This window comes from Centropristis striata, chromosome 5 (assembly GCF_030273125.1).
Source record: "Centropristis striata isolate RG_2023a ecotype Rhode Island chromosome 5, C.striata_1.0, whole genome shotgun sequence".
Lineage (NCBI taxonomy): Eukaryota > Metazoa > Chordata > Actinopteri > Perciformes > Serranidae > Centropristis > Centropristis striata.
Genome location: NC_081521.1, coordinates 13,322,468 through 13,342,489, shown reverse-complemented (window position 1 = coordinate 13,342,489; position 20,022 = coordinate 13,322,468). Strand labels below are relative to the sequence as shown.

The window sequence follows — 20,022 nt, the reverse complement described above, 5'->3', positions numbered from 1 at the left end:
TGTGTGTTTTTCTTGCTCCCACCATTCCAACTGATACAAAGACATAAAATGAACTGAATTACTTCCAAAATACTATCAAATTAATTATTCTTCACGTTTTGGTGGTCAGCAGGTCTGTTTTTAGCCCACTACTTGTATCTTGAAGTGTTCAGTTAACAATGAGCTTACAGATGGAGGGTTTGAGGTCCCAGGGAGTCAGAGGAAGAATTTTGTTTTTGCACACCAGCCCTTAGGGATTCCTACTTCCTGTTATAAAGGAACTTTGGCAACATATGATATACAACACACACAGGAGAAAAACATCAGGCTGTAGTTATCTTACAGTTTGAGCTCAGAGTGGTAAATTAAAGAATAAACAAACCCTAAGCAATTCACACCATATTTGGTATGTGTTAAAACTTCTCCAACCCTCCAAACTATAATATAAATACAAACTTTAATATGAATATATAATAGAATATAAATTAGATAATCTACTGTAGAAAAAAAACAGTTTTTTTGCAGAAGCTCACAAACACAGGCCTGAATTGCAAAAAAACAGGCAGTGATTTCATCTATAGAGGAGGGGCGGCATTCACTCTTTGAGACAAAAAACATTCTCTCAGGCCTGAAGTGCTCAACTGGGCTCGGAGGTTTCACTTGAGAGGCCAAGCCATGCCAAATTGTCTCGATAAATATGGCTTTAAGAGGGACTCTGTGGTTTTCTTGGAATCCTAATGAAGCTGTCTTTTGTGTTTGTGTGCTGGCTGGAGCGGAGTCTATGGCGCTAAAATGAGCATGTCACGCTTCACAAAGTCTTACAAAGGCGAGGAAGAGGCCTGGCAGTGTCTGACAGCTCGCTAGAGGTGGCCATCAGCTTTGGAGTCCATTGACTGACTAATCAGTGTCCTGAGAAAGACTTAAGGGTTTCACAGATCGTTCTTGTTCCCAGGTTGCTTTGTGACAGCCCTCGGGGTCTGATACCGTCACACAAGGCACCTTTTAGCATCTGTATGAGACAATCCTGACCAAACATCTTTTTGTGACAATACCAACATACTTCCTTTTCCTCAAAAGGTATGAATCTCTCACTATTGTCACCACTATATTACCTTTCAGTGGATCGTTTGTCTCCCAAAGCACACATGCTGTTTCAAAGGGGATTTTATTTGCAGAGATTCCAACACTGATTCCAAAAGCTGCGGAAGTATGGCTAGATTAATCCATATTCTGGGGTCTAAGTTAATAGTTTTGTATTTAAAAAAAATCTGATCTCAGGTGGCAAGCGACACTGAAAAGATTGTTTTTTTTATCCTTTAGCGACTGATTGAGCGTGACATCTATTGTTCAGCTGCAAGTCTTTGTTCTAGAACATTCTCCCTTTCTGCAGGGGGTCTGAGTTTTTTTGCCAGAGAGGTTGAGAGAGGTGATGGCTGGTAAACACAGACCCAAGCAGAGTCCAAATTAGAGCAGTGAGCAGACCCTGCCAAAACCAAGGCCAAAGGCTTTTTACATGACAGCTTGAATAAGGCTCAGCTTTACTGGTTTGTTAACAACTTGTCTTTGTCTCTGAACTAAGACAACTGTTGGTAGATGAAGTGTAAATTAAATAAATGAGCCGTGACTTGTTAAATAATATTAATTTGAGATTTATTCAGGTCATAATTACACATTGTTTGAATGCACAAAGAACTGGCACGGCAGTGCAAGCAACACAGCAGGGCAACGGATAAACGTGCTTCGATACAGATCATTGTCATCTTCTATCAGGAACTGGGACCAATGAGAACACAGGCCTTCAGACATGATGCTCCACCATCGGACGATAGTAGCATATCTTCATGGAAAAAAGTAAAAAGTAAACATAACAGTGCATAAAAGACATGCATTCAACTTAAAAGGGCAAAACTTGGTCTGGACAAGTCTACCGCTGCTTTAAAATACATCATCTCATCGATGTTACATGCCACAAATCAGAAAGGTAAGATAATATTGGCAGTTTGGTAAATTTACAATATAACCACTACACAAACAATAATTAAAATTTTATCCTGCATTGTAAGAATAAATATTATTTTAGTAAACACATGCGAAAAGCCTCAGCTTTTAGCATCAAACTGCCAAACAAAATTCAATAAGATACCATGCCATCGTTTTTCTAAATATTGCTAGTGGATGGATGGGCTGACATGGAGTTTCTAATTTTCAACTCAGTTAAAATAAACCATTGCATTTCAAGTAGTTCAAGTAACAGAACTTTTTCAGGGTCCTTTATTATCTTGCCCTCTAGTTGTAATCTATTGCTACTGTATGCTCATGTAAAGTAAAAAATAAACAGGAGAGTAGATCACAGTCAACATAAACAGCTTAATAAAAAATGGTTTCTTCAACTAAATACATTCTGGCAATTATCTAACCGATTGCAGAGCTGATTAGTTGCTTTTAGAACAATTACTGTCTAGCAGCTTCAAGACCATGTTTTCTGAATGCACAGGTTGAAATATTGATCTTGCACAACCTCAGCATGCAGAATGTATTGTTCATGGATTGCTAATTCAGTGAAGCACAGTTTTCTGTGAGATGTGGAAATAGTCATTTTTGGAAGATATGCAGTGTTTTTCTAAAAAGAAAAAAAAAAAAGCATTTCTACAGAAAAAACTGGACTTGGTTCCAAGTGAGCCAGTTGTTAGAGTCTTGGTGTGGAAAAGACTTCCCTGTTTTCAGGGTCTGGTGAGGAGTTGGAGCGTCTAGGGGAGGGGGCTTCTAGGTGGGTGAGCGTCTCAGCAGGTCTAGGCTGGTTCAGGGGCTTTGGGAAACATGCACGTTCAGGGTTCTGGAGCTTCTGCCTTTCCTGGGCCTTCTTGGCTCTGTTTGCAATGTAGTGCACCCTGCTTTAGCTCCTTGAGGAGGTCCTTCGCACCAGGGTCCCTTCCACAAACTCCTCCTGTGACTCACTAGGCATGTTTTGTGGTGTGAAGTTGCGAGCAGTCAGGGCCTCCACATCAATAATTGCTCTGTGAGGTCACTGGGTGCCCTTACAGTCCTGGTCTTTGGTTGGCTTAACAATGAAGCTGCTGCGGATCCAGTGATACTGCCAAAGTACAGGAAGTTTCCTCAGAGGTCAGATCCCCAAGGCTTTTGGACCTGGAAGCTTGAACTGTTTGGGGTGTAGTCACAGAAGACTGCCAGCTGGCTGATGATTGCTTCAACACATCCATATAGAGACAGATGTGTGTCCATTGAGTCAGCTGGCAAGTGAAATCCATTGAGGCTTCCTGAGGAGGCTGCAGGGTTGGGGGGACTCATCTTTAGGGAACTCTTTCTGCTGAAGATTTGGGTTGCTCTTGCTGACTCGCAGGGCATCGTAGGAGACCATTGCTAAGCAACGGCAGGTAACCCAGTGGAGATGGCAGGTGCTGCTGGCTGTGGGCAGGCTGGTGAGGCTCTTCCAGGCCAGGCTGGCCAGTGACAGGTCAATGACTGTGTCACTGGAAGAGATACTAGAAGGAGGAGGAGGCTGCCTGGCTCCAATGGCAGTATTTAGGGTGGTATTCTTGCCGACTTCAGGTACTGCTGACTGGGCCTGCCCAGATGAAGCTACAGCCACCCACACATGGCTCTCACCTTTTGTTCTTCTTACTGGTGTGATGGCAGATTGCTTAAAAGAGTTGACTATCTGAGCTGCAGGGACTACAGGGGTTACAGTGGACACTGCTGCTGCAGGAGGTCCACCCTGTGGTCAGACTTAAACTCTGCTCTATGGATTTTCTTTTCTGTCAGAGTTTCTGGTTTTCTCTCTGGTTGGAAGTGTGCTTGATGAATAAACAAGTGTTTTTTGTGATGTCTTGACTATGCTGAAATGGTAGTTTTCTCAGCAGGGTTTGTCAGAGGGACTGATGGGGTTTCTTCTTCACTATTGATAGGACTGTATACCACCCCATTTGAAGTAACTGTCAATGGGGAGTCTGCATTTATTGCTGTGGATGGTGAGTGCAGTCGTGTAGATGAAGAGTGATAGGAAGAATGGCCGCCTTCTGGGGTGGAGACAGAATGGATGACAAGTGGTTCCGGCATTGTCAGAGTTTAGTGTAAGAGGAGCTGGTCTCTTCACCGTGGAGCAATCTGTGGAAAAACAGACATGTCTTAATGTATGAAAATGTATCATGGTCATCAAGATCCTTAGCATTCTGGCTGTACACGCTATAACTATCTGCTTGAAAACAAGGGATGCACTGATCCAACGAGTTTCAGTATCAGCCTGGATACTGACCTTATTAAGTGAATATCTGCTAGATTAGAGGTGGGCAATATGGCCCTAAAAGAGGATCATGATATTTCAGGGTATTTTTGAGATAACGATATTCTTGACGATATTACAAAATACTGAAAAATATAGAAAATATGATTTTTTTAGTCTGTATAAATGAAAAAAATGTCTTCTTGTAAATTCTGTGGTGGATTTAACACACTGTGCTCTTATTTTGAAAGCTGCATGTGTTAAGCAACAGGAAGTAATAGTAGCTTTTTGTGATTAACATAACTTACACGTTAGTGTAGGAGCCATATATTGCTTTATTGATTGATTATTTTGTGTTTAATTTGTTTGTCTTGTTGCCATGGTTTCAGGTCAGGTGAGCACCATAGTTGACAGCCCACAGGTAGGTTATATCAGAGTGTGGCGAGTCTAGGTAGCTGTAATTTTTGTTGATCACCTTTGTTATCACTTTTGTAATCTGCTTTGATACACGTTCGCTATTAAGTGTACACATCAACATCATCCGTGCGTGTAAAGCCGCTGATAATAATTAAAACCCCAGCAGCAGCGCGTCAAACAAATACACAGGACCTGTTCTCTGCCTCACAAGTGACTTTTAAGGAACAGGAAAGCTGCGATAGTTAGCTAAAGTTAGCTCGCAGCTAATGAACGGCATAATGCAACAGTGTGACCTCTGACGGCCCGGGCAGGTTGATAATAATATTTAGTTTGTTGTGCGCACACGCAGACGGTGAGACACAGAGAGATGATGTGGGGACGGGACTGATACAGACAGGTAGGCACGGCAGCTCGGTGTATTCAGTGTGTATGTACGTGCATGTCTGGGAGGAGGATGGAGAGGTGGTTCTGGGGTTTGACTGACTGACGGGTGACAGACACTCAGAGACACAACGCATAATAACTTGATATTATGAATAGTGTAATCGTGAACGATACAATATGACACACCCCTATGTTAGATGTGACCAATCCACATTTTACACATCCCATTACAGTTTGCTGTTCTACCGAGAGCTAATTGTAATGTGTTCCACAGCTGTTACTAAGGATAAATTCATTTTCATTTGAAGGTCCTGCTACTATGAAACCTGAAGTGATGACAGTGCCACTCAGAGCATTTTTCCCCCAATTATGTCAGAATGTGGGTTTGAATTATCACAGATATTAAATATTTTATTACATGTTAAACAAAGCTGTACGAAGGAGAATTTATCAGAAAATGAGGACTAAATATTAAGTAAATATAAGGTGTTGGGAAAAAAAAACAATGGGTGTGAAGTTACAGCCCCACAATATGTTTGATCTAAAATAATCAGTTATCCACAGAGAATTTGGATTTATATTGATGAATTCCAATGGCCAAAACGTGCTTGGCTCATGTGTGGACCTGACTTTAAATTATTATCTACGGTCAAGATATTTCAAGCTCAAGCAGTGCATAACTCCAATTGATTATTACTTAAATCCTATTTTCGGGGCCCTGTGTGACCTTCCCGAATAGATTATCAGGACTTTAAAGTGTGATGGATGGTTACAACTGCACATTTGGGGAATTTAATATTTGCCTTAGTTTTGTCAGTCCTGTCCGAACGCGTTTTTGGATCTGTGAGATTAGTGATATCACTGTTTTACCAGATATCAGCAATTAACAGGGGAATGACAATGATTTTATCATGAACACTTACCCTGTAAGAAAGAAAAACATTCAACCGGCCACAACAGTGACAAAGTGACAGATTTTGTGTACAATACAAAGTTTCATGAATTGTGTTTTTCTCCCACAGTGAGTTTCCCTGTCCCAACCTGCACCATATTCAACAACGTGAACAAAGCGGTCATGGTGCTCTCACTACTTCCACTGGTGTCATTAATCTGTGACCAATTTCAAGTATATTTGAAAATGGAAAAAAATATGGATTTCAAACCACAGTCAACCTGCACAGATGAAACATTTGGGTGATGTGAGAAGCAGGCTACAGAGAGACAGATTAATTGGTGAAGTGAAGGTGCACAGGACATATTTAAAGGTTGCATGCATTTAGCGGTTTACCTGGATCTCTTCATCGCCTCAATTCTGCACTAGTAACAAAGAGAGCGTGCAAAAGGAACAAAGAAGAAAAAGGAGTTTAGCAAAACTGGAAAGAAGAGGGAGAATGGAGGCAAGGAAACAGCTTACAGGACAGCGAACGCATCTGAACAAGAGAAGTTATCACAAATTGATCTCCAAATCAACATGAGAACAGATGGCCTATCCAAGTGATATTGGTGATATATCAGCGTTGCAGTGACTGTTTCCAATATGCACTGACATGGAAGATAGTTTTCCTCAGTTAATGACTTATTTAGATTATAAAATCATAAAATACTTACTTTTTTTTTTTTATTCATTAGATTTTTTGTAAATATGCCAATGAGGGGTTACAGAGAGCCTTGATAAACATGACAAACATTGCTTCACTTACATAACATTCTGGGTATGAATGCATACACAAGACAAAAACAAGACTAAAGTTATATGTCATCATTTGGTTCACATTTGGTTCACAGGCTGTACTGAATTAAACAGCCTGTAAACAGTTTGGAACACTGTACACGATCTGTACTGACTGCCTGCTGGGGGGACATGTTGTATGCATCATTGCATTACTCCAGCTGGCCTTACTAAATGTGTACTGTTGCATGCAGAATGCATACATCTGGGACATGCTGCTGCATCATAACATTGCACCTTGAACTTTGACCCTCTGGCTCATATACAGTATATGCTGTGCTGAGATTTGCCAGAAAAGCGTGCTGGCTTGCATACTGCAAATTGTGACTGATTTTACCAGTACATCGTGGTACCTTTTGGCATACAGCATTCAACATACTATGAACTGGGACAAGGGCCACACAGTGGTGTAGTGGTTAGCAGGTTTTGTCTCATAGAAGAGGGCCACATGTTAGAATCCAGCTTGAGGCTCTTCTGTGTGGAGTTTACATGTTGTCCCCGTGTCAGCATGTGTTCTCTCTGGTCCTCCGGCTTCTTTCCACAGTCCAAAGACGTATAGCTCAAAAGACTAAATTGCCCGTAGGAGTGAATGAGAGCGTGAATGGTTGTCTGTCTCTATGTGTCAGCCCTGTGATAGTCTGGAGACCACGCGGCAACCTGGTCTGAGCAGGGAGGCAAACCAGGAAGTGCCTTAAGCTGCATTCTACTGAAAATTCCAGCAGGGGGCGCTGACAAAAACATTTTTGTCCATTCATTTCAATGCAAAATGAGAAAACTTCTCACTTGATTTATTACTTCAGAATTTTTTTTTTTTAAGGCCAACACTATGGTCTCAATCACTAGTAAAAAATCTTCTTCAAGACAATTTGATGTTAATAGTGTAAATAATGGCCCCATTTAGAAGAAAATAGAAGATAAAGAATTGTATGATTAGGGGCGTGGCTACCTTTGACTGACAGGTCACTAAAAAGGCGAGACATCAATAAAGTTACATATAACGTTATGTAGAAATAAAAAAGGACGTCTACCGGTTTGGTCTCATAACTTTGACCCTTTCAATGTATTTTCACTTAATGACTTATATAATTAAAAATGTCTTGTTCAGCGTTTGGTTGGACTAACAGACACTCCAAGGAGCCGCTGTCCAGTTTTCTGAGGAAAGTAACATAAGTTTAGGTTTTTGCTAGGCTTGTGTATCGTGACATTGTTATCCCATCCAACTTGAAATGGACAATATTTTGAAGACATGACCTATAACAACTGGCTGCACATTGGAAGTCACAAGACACTGACATCTGTGCTACCTCTTCTTCCTTCCCATGACACATTCAGGGGATGTTCTGCTGAACACCAGCTGCTCTAGCTAAACCCACTCCCCTTCAGCCTCTCTCAGTCTATCATGTGATGGCCATCAGTGTTTTTTGTAAATATGCCAATAAAGGGTTTACAGAGAGCCCTGATAAACAACATGACAAGCATTGCTTCACTAACACAACACCCAACACACTGGGTATGAATAAACACTATTAAAATATACACACAAGACAAAATCAAGACTAAAGTTGTTGGCATCATTTGGTTCACAGGTTGTACTGAATCAAACAGCCTGTGTAACAGTTTGGAACACTGTACACCACTAGTAGTGACGGCCTGCTGGGGGAGCACGGTATTATTTGTCATTATCTTGCTTTAGACTTTATGCATCAAAACAACTAGGTCACTAGGAAACTACCTCTATTAATTTTAGGTATAATACTTACAACTTCTCTCGTCTGTCAAGCATGAGGGGTTAGTATTAGATACAATATTTTAGGACAAGGAGAAAAATAATTGAAAAATGCAGAATGCATGAGATTAGGCTTGGGTGAAAGCTACAAAAGCTAGAATTGAAGTCTACCAAGTCACAATAGAAAGAAATACCTGGGAGTTTAGATCCGTCCTCAATCAATCAGGGACGAGTGGGATGACGAGGTGCATCTTACTTGGCATGTACGTCTACGGTCTACAGGACGTGAAATACCCTCTACAGCATCTACATAGCAACTATCGGTGTTATTGCTAATGGTGCCTCACATACATCTTACCAGCGAAAAACATGGGGGACTTATGGCGCAATTCCTCCATTTTCTGGGCAAACAGGGCGTTCATCTCTCGCTGCAGGGTGCCTGCAGCCCTCTTGCGGCTGTCGAGGACAGAAAGTGGCGGCAGCACCGGGGGCAACTCCAAGCTGCTCAGACTGCCGAAGCTGTCGCAGCTGCTACTGTCAGCGAGTGAGAGACCTTCGTTTGCCCTGCTGTTTGTGGACGGGGTGAATGTCAGGCCGCAAACAGAGCCATAGTTGGGTGGTGTTGTCCTGAGGTCTGGTGTGACGCTGGGTGCCGGTGTTACCGTGTTGGGGGAGCATCTTCGGGGAACGCTGCGAGAACGGGCGTTCCTCTGTGATGCGCCAGGCGGTAGCCGGATGTGGCGGGCACCCAGAGTTTGCCTGACTTTGGATCTAGGGAAGGGGTTAGGTTGGAGGAGAGCCTTGGGCGAGTGCTGAGACTGGGCTTCTGGGCATGACTTGGGGAGCTGAGGAGTCTGCTGTGACTCTGTCTGGGGCTTGGCGAGGGGCTTTTGCTCAACTTCTCCCTCTGTTTTGGAGGCGAGATTACGTCTCTCCTGTCTCTCCCCATCTGACATTTTGGACTTGCAACCCTGCCTTTCCTTAACATCACACTTTCTTTCAGCGTCTGGGCTTTCCTTGGAGCCGATCACACATGTGATACAGTTGGAGGACATCCCTACCCTGCCTGAGCTATTAAGTGCAACACGGGCAAACACCCCCGGCTTCATGTCCAGGGGGTCATGAAAGCGGAGCCGACCGGCCCGTTTCAGAGGCTCACTCATGGGTCTTCGCTGAGCAAAAAGTGGGCTCTTACCTTTACCCTCCTCAGGGTGCACAGCCCCGTTGGTTTCAGGAGGGTCCCAGGGGCCCTTGGCTTGGTGGGATGCCAGTGATTCCCTGTTGCGGTTTGGTGGTGGCGTGGGTTGATGAGAGGTGGCAGCAGAGGCCTTGTCCCTGTCCTCGGACTCTCTTTCTTCACTAGCGCCCTCTGAGCTGTAGTCTTTGGTGTCAATCTCTGGGAAGCCCTTCCTCATTTTGGGCTGGCCTTTGGTGGGTGCACTGGCTGTGCGGCGCAGGAGGTGGGCACCGAACGGGTGCTTACGGCTCGGCTCTACAGCAGCATGGCTGTCCAGGGAAGCCTGCTTTGGGTTTCTGTGAAACAGCCCTTTTATGCCGCTGACTGCTCTGGCCTGACAAAAACACAACAAAACACGATTGTCAAACTCACGATGAATCTGAACGAACCCAAATGAATTAGTCACACAGAGAGGTCATACAGGAACAATGTTAGCCACAATGCATGTGGCACCAGTCCACACTGCATCATTGCAAGCAGTTTTTGTACAGTGAGCATGCTTACAAACAAATCCCACCAATATCAATTTACCAAACAGGAAATCTTGTAATTCATGTGAATAATCACTCATACGTTTTAACATGATCATTCAGCTGCAATCCATGTGGCTTAGCTTTGAATTCCACTTGAATTCAAAGTGTTGGCCTGTTATTTGGACGACATACACATCTGTATACAGCAACTTTAGTCCAGGTATTATTTACTGATGAAGCAAACACATGCTGGGAGCTACCTGTCAAAGTTATATATACAAAGAGCAGCCCAGGCTAGGTTTGCCTCCATAACATACACTGACTACAATGACTAGTGCGTGTTGGAATTAATCATTTAAAAGTGCCCACTAGTAGTAGAACCACAATGGTTCTGACAACTAGAACGCTGCAATGATAGGGTAAAAGTCACCAATTTTCGTTTTGGGTTGGCTTATTTTTATACACAAAAATATAGGCCATCAGAATTTTGAAATAAATATATCACAGAATTTCTGGAAATAGTGGTTTCAGGTGAAGGGGGAAAAGATAAGACAGACTAAATGATAATAGTGTGTGGATGTGGTTGCTGTGCCTGTAGGTGCTGCGTTGGTCCAGTCACAGAGACTGACAGTGATGAGGACATTCAGACAAGGACAGTGATGGTGAAACTCACATTGACAGTACTTATATACTTTATGCCTGCTATTATGTTAAATAAGTAGATCCAAATAACCTACTAGTGACAACTGTGGTGAAATGCTTAATATCAACAAGAAAACAGTACAGACACATAGACAAGACTATAAGAGAAGTCCACCACTATGGGAATAGTAATGTCTGATCCAGGGCTAGATAGCAAGCTCAAAATCATTGTTCTACCTCTGTTCATTTAGTACTGAGATAAGTTTGACTTAAGTCAAAAACTGGAAGCAGAGTGTTTACTGCTTCGGGGCATTTACCAATAGCATTCCATCCAATAGTTGTCAAGATATTCAATTCTGGAGTTATGTGTTGGGCCGACAGACAGGTCTCTATACGTAGAGCCACTCTGTTACACATAGAGGAACATCTCAAAACATTAGAATATTATGAAAAAGTTCAATATTTTTTCTCAATTATTTCAGAAAGTGAAACTCGTACATTATATAGATTCATTACACATAGTGAAATATTTCAAGCCTGTATTTCTTCCAATTTTGATGATTCTGGCTTAGAGATAATGAAAACGGAAATTAGAATATTATATAAGATCAATAAAGAAAAAGGATATTTTAAACACAAATGTCAGGCTTCTGAAAAGTATCTTCATTTCTATACATCAATACTTGGTTGGGCTCCTTTTGCATGAATTAGTGCATTAATACTTAGGCATGGCATGGAGGAGATCAGCCTACAGCACCATGTTGCTTTTATAGCAGCCTTCAGCTCATCTGGTGTCTCTCACCTTCCTCTTGACAACAGCCCATAGACTCCTATGGGCTTCAGGTCAGCCCAGTTATGTGGCCAGTCCAGCCCAGTAACACCATGGTCACTGAAGCAGCTTTTGGTACCTTTACCAGTGTGGGCAGGTGCCAAGTCCTGCTGGAGAATGAAAGCAGCATCTCCTGGGAGCTTGTGGAAGCATGAAGACTCTAAAATGTCCTGCTAAATGGCTGCTATGTTGACTGTGGACTTCAGAAAACACAGTGGAGCAACAGCAGCAGAGGACATGGCCCCAAACCACCACTGACCCAGGACCAGCACATTACACTCACCAGCAATATTCTCATTTTATACTGAGACACTGAGTTTTGTGTTTTAATTATCTCTAAGCCAGAATCATCAAAATTACAAGAAAAACAGCCTTGAAGCATTTCACTCTGTGTAATGAATCTATATAATGTATGAGTTTCTGAAATGATTGACAAAAAATATTGAACTTTTTCATGATATTCTAATTATCTTTTGAGATGTACCTGCACATACCCGTATATATAAAGGCACTGGAACTGAATAGCCAGAAAAAAAACTCTTTAAGAGTTGAGAGGAAAATGCTCTCTGCAACAAACACTAGAGAGTTACAAAGAGTCTCTGCAGCCTGGCTCACATCTCTCTCCTCTATTCAGCTCTGAAACTCTGTAGGTTGGTTACTTTGGATCTAGGATGGATGAAAGTGCATGCAGGTCAAGCCTTTACAACTCATGTGAGGCATGAGTTGGCCTTGTCATTTTTAATGCTTGCATTTTGCTGACAAAAGGGGGAGGTGGGGTGGGGGGGCTGTGTGTGTGTGTGTGTGTGTGTGTGTCTGAGTGCATGGGTCGGGGGGGCAAGTGGCTCATGCAAGGTGCCGACTGGGTCTCACTACACCTGAGTTTTGAGTGTCAGCTTCAGGGCTCCTAAAAATGTCCTGCCTCTAAATGGAGTGTTTTGCAATAGAGAGGTCCACTGAAATCACAAACAGACACAGGAAGAGAGCGGAAATCAGAGACAGGGATGATGAAAGAGATATAAAATGGGCGGGGCAGGGGGCAACAGAGAATTCACAACAGGAGACACAGCAACAGCTGAGAAAGAGGAAGTTCAAAGTACGGACAATGTCAACAACAGCACTCATTTACAACCTGGTTGGAGACAGCTGAGTGCACTGAAACTTAAGAGTCAAAGGAAAAGGAAAGCAGTGAGTAGTTTTTGCTGAACTTGAAGCTCAGTCAGTTCTCCAGTTCAGTCCAAAGGTGTTGGTCACGGCTCCGTGCAAACCAGTCAAATGCTTCTTAAACTTAACCCTTTGATGCACAACATGGGTCTAAAGTGACCCGACTGAGTTTTTATGTTATATATCTTTGCAATAAATTAATTTCATCATTCAGTTTTCCTCAATCAACTTGTTTTTGATTATCATACATCGTAATTTTATGTTTTAATTTCTTACTTTTTAAATAAAAACCCTGATACTGTAATAACGCCCGATAATGTAATAAAAATCTGCACTTTAGTCCATTGAAAATGTAATAAGACCTGATAATGTAATAACTTCCCGATAATGTAATAAAGTGCATTTCCCAATAATGTAATACACTTTTTACCAATAATGTAATAAAGTATAACATTAATGGGAGGTTATTACATTATCAGGTTAGCCTTCATTTCGCAAGTCCTGATAATGTAATAATCCCCAATATTGTAATAATTTAACAGCAGACCACCCATTACTTGGGTTCAAGTGGTGATACTGTGTAGGCAACTCTAGCTCAAGAGCTCTAGCGCCACCAACAGGTCAAAGTTGAATCTTTATTCACTTTTGACCCATTCATCCGTTTTTCACAAACGAGGTATCCATGACAACACGAATGATTCAACAGCTTCTTGAAATCTAAAGGTGCTTGGTGTTATACTTTATTACATTATTGGTAAAAAGTGTATTACATTATTGGGAAATGCACTTTATTACATTATTGGGAAGTTATTACATTATCAGATTTTATTACATTTTCAATGGACTCAAGTGCAGATTTTTATTACATTATCGGGGTTATTACATTATCGGGAAGTTATTACATTATCAGGTTCTACAACCCTTTTTGTATCACTGCGCTTCTAATGTACGACATGGGTCAAAATTTCCATTATGGGGTATTATGCGTATAATTTTAAGGAAAAATGAATTTAATCAATTTTGGAATAAGGCTGTAACATAACAAAATGTGGAAAAAGTGAAGTGCTGTGAATACCTTCCAGATACACTGTATGTGTGACAAAATGATACATAAACATGTTAAATATATTAAATATATGAGTGTTTGGCCGATCTTACTGCTAAAGTAACTATTTGAAACAAATTACTATTATTATAGTATTAGATCATTTAATTTTAAATCAAATTTAAGTCATTTTTGACTCATGTGTGTAAAATTGATGTAATAATACAAAAAAATATCTTTCGTCATGAAGTATGAAAGGAAAAATGGATATAATGATCGGTTGTAATAAAAAAAAAAAGATATTCAAAGAATACTCGGACTATTCAATCATAAAATAAATTGATTTAAAAGGATAGAGCACAGAAACACAGCCAGCATGAAATAACATGAGAATGCATCAAAGGGTTAATACTTCCCTTTCTTTTGTCTTGTTTTTGTGTCAGTCATATGCTGAGTATCAACTTCTTTTTCCTGCACTGACTGCCCACAGCATATCAACGACTATAAGATTTGCACTGTAGATATTCTCAGGTCAGTTTGTGACATAAATCATGAACTTTTCATTTTTGGACTGAATTTATTTATTTTTGCAAAATTGGATGTCTGCTTGTGCATTGACAACATTTAACACATGGGAAGTTTTTAAGAAATTAATTGTTGGTTATTTTATAAAAAAAATGTTAACATTTCAAATGGCAAGCCCTAAGCAGTATTGGAGAAATCACTGTGAAAAATGATACCATCAGCTGGTCCATTAATAGAAAGCCCTGCAGCCATCAGTGGACACAAAGATCAGACAGCTGGTCATTATTACTTTTATTGCTTTTGTTTCCAAGCTTGATTGCATATTTCCTGCGGATATACTGAAACGCCATGTTTGAGGACATTTAGAAATTCTGACTGGTTGGATGTAGACTGTGGGTGTTAGCCTACCATTGGTTGTGTATTTCCTCCTCCCCTTCTGCTATCTATATTCTGCAAGGACACTTACACTGCATCCTCTGCTCCATGCTTCAAAAGCCCATTTTGATTTGATACTAGGTCTGGCTATGTGAGACTAGAGTCTAGAGCCTCCAGAGTCATTGTGCACCAGAGAGTACTAAGAAGTTTATTTTTACAGTGTAAAATGTTCCACTTCACCCATTAAGACCATTAAGTCCACCTCAAGAAACATCCTCTAAAACCTAAGCATTGTTTCAAAACAACCTCCGAAAACCTGAGGGTTTTCTGAAAACTTGCACACAATGTCAGTGATTCCTAAATAATTTATTTTTCAGCCTCTGCAGCAGATAGAGACATGGAATAAAAACCATTTAAAAAGCTTAGACCCATGGCTTTAACTGGAAAGACATGCCTCTGTCCTAAGATTCATTCAGATAAAAAAAAAAAAGATCTATAATCAACATCATTTTTTAAAAACATCAATATACAACAACAAAATAATGCAAAATGTATTACACTGTGTGGCAAAAAGGTGACAGCTATATTATCAATAAATCAATCTGTCAGTTGTTGTGCAATAACTAGAGTCATGGAAAAAAAAAATATTAGACCACACTTTTTCTTCAATTTCTTCTTCATTTTAATGTCTGGTACAACTAAAGGTACATTTGTTTGGACAAATATAATGATAACAACATGAATAGCTGATAAGAGTTTAGTTTAAGAGCTGATATCTAGACATTTTCCATGGTTTTATTGATAATAACCAAAATCATGATCAAGAAAACCATGGAAAATATCTAGATATCAGCTCTTAAATTAAACTCTTATCAGCTATTTTTGTTATTATCATTATATTTGTCCAAACAAATGTACCTCAAGTTCTACCAGGCATTGAAATGAACAAGATATTAGCGAAATAATAAGGTCTAATAATTTTTTCCATGACTGTAATTCAGAGCTTTCTCAGGTGCCTAGTTCCCTTCTTCCCTCTCCTTTCCTCCAACAGGATTATTGTCTATGCAAATATTCATTATGCCAGAGTTCCACCAGATGTTCAAGTCCTTCTTGATCTTCAGTCCATTGTATCATAAAATCCAAAAAGACCTTAAATGCTGTCAAATATCAATGAAGTACCCGTTTGCAATATACTATTAACTGTTTCCTGAACTACACCTCCTCAATTGGCTAAAAGTTGAAGCCTCACTGTCCAAATGTTATCTTTGAATTCTGCTCTCTGGAAAACCTGAAATCAGTCAAATATTGTTGCAAAACCGTAAATGTCCCGACATGAAACAGCACCATGAAAGGGACTAGAGGCTGTTATTGTACCATAATAAATATGATTTAAATATTAATCATAGGGTGGAGGAAACACAGCTCGCTTCCTCAATAGTACCTACCTTACCAGTGATGTCATTCACAGCTATGTGAACAAAGATGGAAGACTCCTCCATACCTTCCAAGTACACATGGCGATAACCTGCACACACACACGCACAGATATTTTAAAACAGTGGTGTTACACTTGTTACAGTGTCAAGCTTGCAACTTAAGCTGAGCATTTATTCTTTGATAAGAAATTCCACAACCAGTCCCACAATGAAAGAAGCCTCAGTAAAACTCATTAAAACTCTAAGAATAATTTAAACAAGAAATATAAAAAAGCATTATCACTTAAATCAATGAGAAATTTAAAAAAATATAAAAATATATACTAACAAATCATCTCTCACACACACACACACACACACACACACACACACACACTATTACTCAGCAGTGAATAACTTTTCTAGTCACCGACTCTGACTCAAGATTTTCCGAGCACTGTCTACGATTCAATCATTATTAATAAAAATGAATTAGAAAGTCCCTAACCTGAACCTCTTAATACTGAAAGGTGTGGTGTTCCACAAGGCCCAGTACCAGTACCATCAGTACCAGTACAGTCTATACGTAGGTGACACAAGCTGTGTGAAAACCAACTTTCTCTGGAGTGTAAATAGAACATCAAATGCTAATCTTTCATCGGGCTCTACATAAACATGACTCAGTTTACTTCAAAATAAAAGTAGTTGTAAAATTGTACAAGTTGTAAATGTTGAAGTCTGTTCAGATTGGACACATGGTAACTTGAAAAGCCTGTACATTCCATTGTCCATAATGTACATTTATGTTCCCAAGCCAGTGTCAGGGGTACAGCAGCTGAACCTGAGAGGGTACTTCCTGAGTCACAAGTCCTTTCTCAGCACATTATTGCTGACAGTGCTAGCCTGGCTAACACCAGACTAATCACAAGCCAGATCACCGGTGTTACGGTAGCGGGGCTAGTAGCGGTGCTATTAGTGGCGCTATTAGTGGGGCTATTAGCGGGGCTAGTAGCGGCGCAAGTTGGTAGATTACTTTTCCCAAATCCTGTCGGAAGCAAGGCTACAACATCCTTTTTCGTGGTGAAACAGGAGTGTAAAGTCAAATGTTGTTTAGATTTTAGATGGAGCAATCAGCAATCAGGGGGTTTTTAGATTTTAGATGGAGCAATCAGCTCCATCTAAAATCAGGGGCTTCACCATCTCTCACCTGGAATCATACTGTTGAAGGCGATGGTGCGTTGACCGATGAAATCCTGGCCGATGGGGTCATGATCCCACACAAGAAAACGCACCAGAGTAAGCTCCGGCATGTGGACTGTGAAAACCAGAGTCTCCTCCCACATTGGGTTGAACCCTACGGGAAGGGCCCAAGAGAGGCCAGAGGGGGATTGGAACAAAAGAAAAATTGAGGAACAGGAGAGTTAAGAGGAGTTAGGATAGACAAAGTAGATTCAGAGAGCATGCAGACCATAGGACGACACATCTCCACTTCCTCTCAGTCTACCTGAGATCTAAATATCCTGGATACAGGTGCTGCCAGACAGCCAGAGTCAGTGCAGTACTGAGAAAGAGTGGGTATCAAGTTCCCGCCCAAACACCCACCCAACCAACTGCGACACACTCAACAGTCAATCACCCCCTTTCGTAACATCAAATAACTATATAAATCTGAATCTATATACGAAAAAAAGACACTTGAACAAACGTCGGCATGATAAGAGCTGCCTAAAATGACAGAAACCATCTTTGGGAAACATTTATTTGACCTCTACTTTGAGTTTTTAGTTTGGCTCCCGTCCATCACTAACATGGAAGGGTGGGATTTATGACCTATACTGCAGCCTGCCTCCAGGGGTCATCCAGATTTTTTTTTGCATCAGGCTAAATTAAATTGTAGACACCTCTGATGAAATTCTCAACTCAGTGGTTAATTCTTACCAATCCAAGTGGGATTATCTGCAGTTTTACTTCAGTCCTTCACATTAGTGTATGTAGACAAGTAACTCTAACAAGTAATTTTCAGGTATATTTATTTTTAGTTAAAGCTGCTAGGAACATTTTTTAAATTAAAGTTAAATTATCGTCCTGTGGGGTCACCAACAGCAGTTGCAAGAGAATTCAGGTCCTATCTATCTCAATACAAAATGAGATGACTTCTCACTTGATTTTTTACCTCAGAAAAAAATATCGTGGCAACATTACAGTCTCAATCGCAAGTTTCAAATCTTCTTCAAGACAATATGATGTTAACTGGGAAAACAATGGTCCCATTTAGAAGAAAATAGATGACAAAGATGCTTGTGATTTGGGGAGTGGCTACTGTAGCCGTGAACTTCTTTGCTGTTGTCTATGTTTTCATTTTAGAACTTTGACCCTTTCACCATGTCTTTTCCATTCATGAAAGTTTATTTGAACATTTTGGTAATTTAAAAATGTCTTGTTCAGCGTTTCAACGAGTCAGCTGTTTTTCTGTTTGTTTTCCCGGTTAGTAACGCACATTTAGTTTTAAAGTTAACAGTTTATTTTGGCAGCCTACATGTCGAAGTATCCTTGAGCAAGATAGTGAACCCCAAATTGCTCCTGATGCTGCGTTCATCGGAGTGAGAATGAATTCCCAATGGTGGATCCGTTTGGAGTAGCCTCTGCCACCAGTATGAATTTGTGTGTGTGTGTGAAGAGATGAATGAGCGCAGTCTGTAGTGTAAAGCACTTTGAGTGGTCGCAAAGAGACTAGAAAATCGCTATATAAGTGCAGGTCCATTTACAAACCAACGGGTGACGTCACAGTGACTACCACCATTATTTGTATACAGTCTATGGTAAAAACGGGGACATTTTTCGCAGTCCTTGCTGTTGATTTATGCATAACATATATTTATATTTTATTTAAGAAAACACATGCTAGAAAATTGGTGGATAATGTAATATTGTTACAGAGAAACATTACTGTTTTCACTTTTGGTTGTGCCAAGCTGAATGTAAAAAGAGGGTGCTATGATGGAAGCAGCCTTAAAGCACACCTTTAACTGGCTTCAGTCAGTACAGGGCATTTTTGTGGCAACAGGCAGACTTGATCAGTTAGTAAAGAAAGTTTAAGCAGAGAGATTAACCTGAACTCACCGTTATCATCCACCACCCTGGTCTGCTCTTTGCAACAGTCCACTGGGATGCCGATGATCTCCACCTCCACAAAGGGATCAATGATCTGACAAAATACATTTCACAGTATTTCCCAGAGATATCATCTTTTCTATTCCATGTATTATTCTTTCTAGTCACATTACCAAAAATGGAACACTTTTCAGATTTGTGCTAGTAGTGGCTAATTTAGTCAGGAGCTTCTAGTTTGTAGCAGAGATGAGCTGAAGGCTACAGAGGTCTTCTCACCTACAGTCATGGAAAAAAATGATCAGACCACTCGTTTTCTTCAATTTCTTGTTCATTTTAATGCCTGATACAACTAAAGGTACATTTGTTTGGACAAATATAATAATACCAACAAAACTAGCTAATAAGTTGGTGCTGGTTTTCTTGATAATAATTTTGGTTATTATCAAGAAAACCATGGAAAATGTCTAGATATCAGCTCTTAAATAAAACTCTTATCAGCTATTTTTGTTGTTATCATAATATTTGTCTAAATAAATGCACCTTTAGTTGTACCAGACATTAAAATGATCATGAAATTGAAGAAGACAATGGTCTAATAATTATTTCCATGACTGTATACCCTCACAGATTTATTTCTATTTTTAACTTGTAGTCTTTAGCTCCAACTGACTCTAGAAAACGTTTCACCAACACAAACTAGAAGACAATATAATACTTATAATGAAGTATTACAATAT

General features: G+C 40.3%; 1 protein-coding gene across 1 annotated transcript in view; it reads right to left on the bottom strand.

Annotated features, from left to right (window-relative positions):
• Positions 1 to 1,612: 1,612 nt before the first annotated feature.
• Positions 1,613 to 20,022, bottom strand: part of LOC131971011 (1-phosphatidylinositol 4,5-bisphosphate phosphodiesterase eta-2-like) — a 78,854-nt gene continuing 60,444 nt past the window's right edge. The window contains 11 exon segments of the mRNA XM_059332275.1: positions 1,613 to 3,074; positions 3,076 to 3,280; positions 3,283 to 3,699; positions 3,702 to 3,767; positions 3,770 to 3,846; positions 3,848 to 4,039; positions 4,041 to 4,101; positions 9,668 to 10,043; positions 16,205 to 16,284; positions 17,382 to 17,528; positions 19,295 to 19,379. Of these exon segments, the coding sequence (XP_059188258.1) occupies positions 2,666 to 3,074; positions 3,076 to 3,280; positions 3,283 to 3,699; positions 3,702 to 3,767; positions 3,770 to 3,846; positions 3,848 to 4,039; positions 4,041 to 4,101; positions 9,668 to 10,043; positions 16,205 to 16,284; positions 17,382 to 17,528; positions 19,295 to 19,379 (2,115 nt within the window). The 3' untranslated portion in view covers positions 1,613 to 2,665.